General features: G+C 51.3%; 1 protein-coding gene across 2 annotated transcripts; it reads right to left on the reverse strand.

Annotated features, from left to right (window-relative positions):
* Positions 1 to 1,426: 1,426 nt before the first annotated feature.
* LOC122367606 (mucin-5AC-like) lies at positions 1,427 to 7,320 on the reverse strand. 2 transcript variants are annotated; one of them, XM_043340871.1, is made up of 4 exons: positions 7,269 to 7,317; positions 6,857 to 6,945; positions 2,554 to 4,954; positions 1,427 to 2,214 (listed from the first exon to the last, which is right to left on the reverse strand). In XM_043340871.1, the coding sequence occupies exons 3-4, from the start codon at positions 4,950 to 4,952 to the stop codon at positions 1,773 to 1,775; spliced, it is 2,841 nt and encodes a 946-aa protein (XP_043196806.1). In that variant the 5' UTR covers positions 4,953 to 4,954; positions 6,857 to 6,945; positions 7,269 to 7,317; the 3' UTR covers positions 1,427 to 1,772. The 2 variants fall into 2 exon arrangements, with proteins under 2 accessions (XP_043196806.1, XP_043196807.1); XM_043340872.1 differs by lacking the exon at positions 6,857 to 6,945 and having other exon boundaries at positions 7,269 to 7,320.
* Positions 7,321 to 7,881: the final 561 nt, after the last annotated feature.

The following is a 7,881-nucleotide window of genomic DNA, read 5'->3' on the forward strand; positions in this document are numbered from 1 at the left end:
TAATTAAAGGTAGGTATATTGCTATAAAGTGATCTGGTATCTGACATGCACATTTTCTGAATAAGCGCTACCTTTTTCATTGACAACCCCATTCATTCGCCTATTCTGGGTAGTTATCTTCAAAGAAAACACCCGTGTTTTCCCACTAAAAAAAAAAAACTTGCCCCCGGGATGTTAGAGCTACCTTCTTCACTAGCTCGATCGGGCCATCTGTGGCGAACAGTTTATTTACCCACATGACACCCGGAGACTGCGGCCATACAAATGGCGATGTTTTCCTCTCTGACCGGCGACCGATCGGGATCCGATCTCGGTTGTTTGGAACCCCCCCCCCCCCCCTATGGAGCGGGCCAATATCCATCTGGACACCGCTGCAATTTGTTGCCGGTCCCGATGCTCCACAGATAACGCCCGATGTCCAGCAGCGGACGTTAATAATCCGGGTGGGCCCTTTGTCTCACGGCCCCAGTCAGCCCGAACGGATTGCGCTCCCTTTGTTTCCGCCGCCGCGACGGGGCCGGCCGGGCCGCGTCGGCAGAGACGGCCGGGTGTCGTCGTCGACGGTGGATCTGTTTGTGCCGCGGTGACTTTGATCTGGCCGTCTGTCTCGGACGGCCCGGCCCGTTCGTTCTCCGGAAATGTCTCCGTCGAGTCGGGAGGTGGCCGCCGTAATTAAATAAATGGCCGCGCTGCGGCAAGCTACGCCTCCGACGTGCCCTCGTTCGAGATGGTGCGCCGGCGCGCGGCGGTGTCGGTGGCGACGATTTTGCCGCAGGGCACGCGCTAGGTCATCTCAGAGCGCTTACATCCCTTGTTTGCTCTCGCCGGGACCAGCAGCGACGTGAGCTGTGAAATAAGCGCGACGGGCTCAGAAGCCGGATGAAACGAGCTGTTTGTGGCAAGGGGATAGCATCCCGTCGTATTACGGGCATGATTCCACTTTGAGCTGACACCGCGGCAGGCTGGCAGCATTCAAATGCCCGCAAACAGGACCGTGAGGGTCGGAAAAATCTGTAAAGAGGTCTTACGTTACCACTATCGGGCACTCTCCTCAAATGTCGTCAGAAAGTGAAGTGAATTGTTTATTTAATATTTATGACGTGAATTGTGAATTATCTAGTAAATTGGTTTAACGGTGTTTTCACTCATCGGACGATTCACATACCTAGTACTTTCTAACACTTAGGTAACACGCTCATATAAGTACAACGCTTAAGCTGTGACCAGCACCCAATGCCAATGAAGCTAAATTCAATGGAGGCCAGTGCAAATTTCTTCATCTCGTTGATCAGGTAAAGAGCTATCGACTGGCGTTTGAATTTTGAAAATCAATGCAGTATAGATCTCGAGACTTCCGGTGGGGAGATGGGGGGGGGGGGGTCGAAAAGAGGATTACATCCCTGCCACCAAGGTTCAACAATCAACATTGATTCTATATCCATTAACTGTATTGACCGTACAATAGGGCTAACAGTCTATCCAAGCATGATGAAAGCACTTGTTATGATTTTTTATATATGCCATTGCCGAGCCTCTAGTTATCATATAAAACTAAAAACGCCGCTGCAACGGCCCAAGCAAACACCACATCTTCCTTCCTAATTCAGAACACTGCAACTAGATTGCATCATTCCATCAACCCCCTTGCTTAGAAGAGTCGTAACACCATATCAACTAGCAGAGCAGCAAGCACATCAACATCATACTCATCCTGCATCATGGTTTTATACATGCCTTGGAACCTCTCAAAGCGGTAAAGCAGAGCTGCTTCTCTAATCTCCAATGCCGAACGGGACTGCATCTTGTTCTCCATAGATGTTGCTTTCGTCCATTGGATGGTCTTCCATGTCCCCATCGCTCACGCCCGGGCGTCTCGGCTCCTCTTCGACTACCAGGGTGTCCTGGTCATCGGTGGGCAGGCTACCCATGTCGTTGGTGATCACGGTACCCTGATCGTCGGTAGTTGAAGGACCCTGGTTGTCGGTGGTTAGGGAACCCTGGTCGTCTGTGGCCACGCTGCCCGTGTTGTTGGTGCCCGCGGCACCCATGTCGTTGGTGGTCAGGGTGACCTGGTCGCGGCTCCCTCTGGACAGACCCATGGTGGCCGGCTGGCGAGAGGCGGCCAGTAGGTGACCTCGCAGTGTGTCGGTCAGCGAGGTCAGAGGTTCGTGACTCAGCCAGTGTTCCAGTCCGCTCTTCAGATGCTCGTCGAATCTGAAATATAGCCGCCTATTATAGCTGCAGAAGAGGTCGATAGACGCGGAGGCATGCAGAGTATTATTTGTACATACCAGCTGCATTGCCTTGCCCATAATTGTTTTGCTCATGGAATATGATAATTTTGCCCTTTGAACTATAATTTGAACGGCATGGCGTCAAATGCTGGTGGTACTGGATCATTTAGTCTTATCATCGCACATTATTAGTCACGATCACAGATGTATCGGAATTAATAGCAAATAGAAACGCAATGTTCATATACATATCTGAAGAGCAAACAGCGTAGCAGAATTCACGAGAGCTTTAATCGTGTACATTCTTGCACTATCTTACCTGAGGACCTCCTTCTCCATGAAGTCTCTCTCCCCGCAGTCGGCGAAATGTGTAGAAACGTTTAGCATGCTCGCCCCGTGAGTGACAAAATCCTCCGGTACCAGAATGCCCGCCGTAGTAGCCTCGCCTTCATTCTTCTGGAAGATCAGTCTGAAGGGTATCCGCAGCGGCACAAGAACTTCTTCCATATCCACGTGCGCCTCGCCGCTGGGACGCCGTATGGAGAAGAAGGGTGGGAAGAGGTCGGCGCTGACGCTGTAGTTCAGGGGAACGCTTACGTTGCGGAAGTGAAGGTGAAGCTGGACGTACATGTTGCGTCCATCGACGCTCACATGGTTGACAATCGTGGGACCGTGCTGCACGAACTCCGGTCTGCTTGAGACGTTGACATCGACACGGACGCCGTTGACACTCAGCTGAAGAGCGTCCCTCTCCATGGAGGTGGCTCGTTTGGTTGGTGAGCGAAGGTGCTGAACGCGGACGCTGGAGAGAGCCTCAGATACGATGGTGGATATTTCAGGCAGGGGATCTGAGAGGTCAAGACGACGGAACACAGTGGTGAGTCGGGCGAATTTCGAGCCAAGCTGCTTGATGATCATAGAGCGTAACGGAGCCTGGAAGTGTGAGATGGCCTCCAGTGTTCCCTGAACGTTTTTCAACACGTTCGGTCCAGTGGATCCAGCCGATGGTTGCCGAAAGACAGCGTGTCCAGTCGTCACTGTCACAGCACCATCTGATTCCTCCTTGGATGAGACTGAGGAGCCGGGACCTGCAATCGACGTGATGTTCATGACATCCCCATCCCCAACCATGACCATCGAATCGTGGTTGCTAGACTGAGCGGCGGTGGAGTTGTTTATATCCTGGGACGCTGAGTCGGGTTCCTCCGAAGTCGCTGCCGCTGGCGTGGTTCCGATAGGTGCATTGTCTGCAGCGACAGACTGGGTGTCTTCATCTGGTGCAGTTGATGGTGCAGGCGTTGTGCTACCTTGTGGACCCGTTGATGACAGATCGCTGTCATTGGTATCTGGCTCTTCGAACACAGCAGCTTCAGTCGTTTCCTTTGCTGGGCTCGCTGAAGTGCTAGCGTGATCATTTTCTGATTTATTTTGTTCTGCTGTGTTCCCTTCATTGACTTCCTTGATGACCTGTACGCTGGGCCCGTCTCCATTTGAATTTACAATTGGTGAGTATGTTGTGGCACTCTCACTATTTTCGTTGGTTCTTTCGTCAACAGGTGCAGTAGACTGGGCGTCTTCAGTGGGAGCTACCTCAACAACCGAGGCGATAGTTGTTGGATCTATGTTTTCGGCTTCCTGAGCAAACGGCACTGCTGTGAATGAATCGGCTTCGTCTTGGCCATACGGTATCTCTTCCTCAGCATTAGCATCCGTTTGCTCTGTCAACACGTCCCTGTTCCCGATCGGTTCTTGAGCTGCCCCAACTGTGACAATTACTTCTTGTTCTTGGTGTTCAAATGTCTCTGCGTCTTCTGAGTCTTCAGTTCCATTGCTTTGTGAGGGTAGCACAGGTTCTATAACAACATCACCAGTATTGACTCCCTGTGTCGAGTCAGAAAGTCCGGGCTCCGTTGTGGACTCTTCCTTCGTAGAAGTCGCGCTTCCGTTTTCTATAATCACTTCTGGCGGTGCCTGATAGCCGCTTGTTTCCTCTGCAACCTCTGCCTCCTGCTTGGTTTCTTCCCCTTCAATAGCAGCAACAAGTGAAGCATTCGGCAAAATTGGAGAGTCTGTCACCTGCTCTCTTGTGTCTTCTTTCTTTGGCATTGGCGTGCTGCTGGAATAATCATTCTTTTTGCTGGCGTCCAACCACCTTATCGTCGCGGCGGTGGCGTCCGATTCTCTCGCACCAACTGAAGTTGCCGGGATGGCTGCCACAGTAGCACCACCTTGCGTGGAAGCTGCACCTATGGACGTCGTCTGCCTCTCAGCTCTGGTGGTTAGAGGAGCAACTGTGACAACTGTATCAGTAAAGATATTGAAATCCTGATCTCCGAAGTCTACAATCCCGGGAGACTCGTCCCCTGCCGCCAAGAAGAGATCGCCTTGGAGTGAGTTGTCCACTTGGCCTGATTCGGAACCTTGTTGTCCTCTCGCAGACAAAATGTGAGACACAATGGCCTTGGAGAGCTCACGCATGTCAACTTCATCTCCAGAGGACTGCAGCATCTCCAGGATGTTCTGCATGGTGCTACCCTTGCGGAAGGCGTCTTCGATTTCTTTGAGCACGGCGGGAGAGACTTCAGGTGGCAGCTCGTTCAGAGGGTTGAGGATCTTAACCTCGGCCGGAGCTCCGAGGCTGATGTGGGCCAGCGAAGACAGCGTACACAGCAACCAGAGAGCAGTCCAGAAGAAGCGTGTCGCCATCTCTCGTCGCATACCTGGGGAAAAAAGAAAGATATTTAATGCGAGATGGCATGGGCGTCGAAACCGGGGGGGACGGGGGGGACGCGTCCCCCCCAGTCGAGGAATCCGGGGGGGACGTCCCCCGCAAAAAATATCCTCATGAATGATTAAAAAAGTGATCAACGAAATTGGTGTATTGTCGTTTTGGGATGAAATTGCGGATACCTAGGTACTCGTATACAAATTGAACCATGCGAATTGCTGACACTGTACCCTTGCTTGCAGGGCTGCGGAGTAGATTGATTTTGGTAACTCTGACTCCGGCTTTTAAAAATCGCTCGGAGTCCCCACCCCATCTCCGATCACGATATCCCTCGGCCCGCATCGGAGTGAAAAACATGTGATGTGATGCTTTTGTCTCCTTGAACATTTCTTGGCACGTTAAAAGATAACATTACCTACGAGGTGCAGCTCTGGACTGTCCGTCCCAGGTCCTCGATAGAGAGCCAAAGCTGCAGTTGTAGGGGCGACCATATTCAACAAGGGCTGAAGATCTGTCCCAAAGTCTCAGAGTGGGACAACAGCTTGCAAAGACCACACATTTTATGTAGGATATTCGTAATAGTCAAGACCTTCAGCTCACTCTCAAACGGCCCTCTTCCCGTTCAAGGCCATCCGACAGCAGAAGGTCTCACCATGGCCTTTGAACGCTTGATGCTTGAGGGTGAGAGGACCTCGTCCTGGTCTGAGAGAGCCCAGGAGGATGTAATACTCAGTATGGTCCTACATTGGTCTTACCATGACCCGGCCTTCAATCACCACAGCCAACAGAATCTCCAGCTCTTATCCGACCCATCCTCGGGGATGACGTTGACTGTGACTTCAGAGTTGAAGTCTGTTACGACTTTGGTGACTCCAACTCCGTATCCGACCAAAACTGTCGACTACGACCGAAGTCGACTCCGATCCCGCAGTCCTGCAGCTACACTGCACAGAGTTTCCAACTTCTTGGAAATAAGCTGTACCTATGGTTGACAGAGGACCACACGATTTTTTAGAGGCAGGGCTGCTGGACTTGGTGACCAGATCCTAACTGTCCTGGTATCAAACTTATTACTCGGGATGCAAAATTTATGCGTTTTGGGACTGTTTTGCCAAGAGTTTTTGCCAATTTTCGCGGCGCTTCGCGCCGCCAATTCATGCACAGATAGAAAAGAGTGTGACTAATAACGCCTCCACGTGGGAACATGAGAACATGTGTATTGTGTATGAGTATGCGTTATAAGTAATGCATAGGCCTGAAATTGTACGGTAACTAACTTTTGGGTTTTTAGTCAGCCAATCCGTCCCCCCCAGTCAAAAATCCGTGGCGACGCCCCTGCGAGATGGAGAAGAAGACCTCAGGATCCTGCCTGACACCGTCCTTCCTTTTCAATGGTATTCTAAAAGCATTAACTTATGGTATTGGACACCGTACCAGCTCGTGTGAAAAGCCTGGGAGAACTGAGTGTACCGAAGTGGAGTTGAACGTTGCGTGTCTTACCAATTGACATGTTAACGTAAATGCACCGTGAGTTATGCGCCCATTTGCAGTGCGTTGCACAAACAAGATAAGTGGTGGCTGTTTGGGGAAGGCGTGCAGGCCACGCCGAGAGATCTGCTAGTCGATGTTTGTCAGTCACTCCGATATAAGCTGCAGATTTATCGGCGATGCAAAATTGGGCCGGAAATTAATTACAGGCGCCATAGCTTCCAGCCTTAGAATGCAGATAAGTTGAACCAGGCATTCCCAGTGCAGCTGGGGCAAGGAAAAACGGAGCAAAACACGGTTGCGTCGGTAGTTGGTACATGGTTAATCCGGCGGCTGTGACCAACAGGATTAGCGGGATCGACCACATCACGGCGGCTTAAACGGCCATCAGCTCGCAGCCACTTACTAATGGACGGTTAAGCCAGGTCGGTGGCGGCGCGTCACTAAAAACAGCGTTAGCTGCCGGAGAACGACTACGTCGGGCCTTGGATTCGGCTGTAAATAGTGTGAGTGAGATCAGGATTTTAATGTTGATTCAATGGGATTGGAATAGCAGTGATATGATGAGTTATATTTTTAGTAAAACGGCATCATGGTACATGAGAGACGTTATTTTCGTCACTCGCTTCAGTTTAAAAAGTTTTTGTTGTAAATTTGCAGCGGATTGAAGACAAGCCTTCATAATAGATAATATTATTTTTGTTAAAAGCAATGTTCATAAAAATGTGTGACCTGACAAATGCTTTGGTGAACGCTGCACTCTGCGAAAAATCAATGATATTGACTTCACTGTACCCAAATCCGCCCAGCCGGCCTACCTGAGTCCTGCTGGAGAACCTTGCAGAGGGGAACCAATCAGTCAATGGTACCGGTAGCAGCCCGCCTGCGCGCTTTATAGGAGGCCAGGTCACGCCTGGACCAGGTGACTCCGCGGGCCGCGACATCATTGTTTGCCGCGGGGTTCACGTTCGCCTTGCACTGCCAGGGCGGCGGCAGATAAGGGTGGCGGAGCTCGTAGGGGTGCCCCCGACCCCCCACCCTCCTCCCCCCTGGCCATGGTCATTGTCCGGCACGTGGACCCAGAATTGAGGGGAAATGACCGACGGACAGAAAACAGGTTAGGTGCCAAACTGCTCTGACAATGGACGGCTGAGCGCGTGCCTCGGCTTGGAACTATGCGCCCGCAGGGAGAAAACCTGTCAACAAAGGACCGCTTGGCCAAGCTGTGCCCGAACGTTCTGACCTAGGCCACTAGAGCGTGCACCAACACTCGCCCTAGCGACAAACAACGATACGGTCGCTACACTTGTGAGCATTTCAGCGATATAGGCGGGCTACACTTGCAATGCCTTTGTTGATGCTGCAGTTTCTTATTCAAGGAGGCGACCAGGTCAGAGCTAGTTGTTTATCGAAAAGACTTTTTGAATGTCT

Source organism: Amphibalanus amphitrite, unplaced genomic scaffold, assembly GCF_019059575.1.
Source record: "Amphibalanus amphitrite isolate SeventyFive unplaced genomic scaffold, NRLGWU_Aamphi_draft 000881F_arrow, whole genome shotgun sequence".
NCBI lineage: Eukaryota > Metazoa > Arthropoda > Thecostraca > Balanomorpha > Balanidae > Amphibalanus > Amphibalanus amphitrite.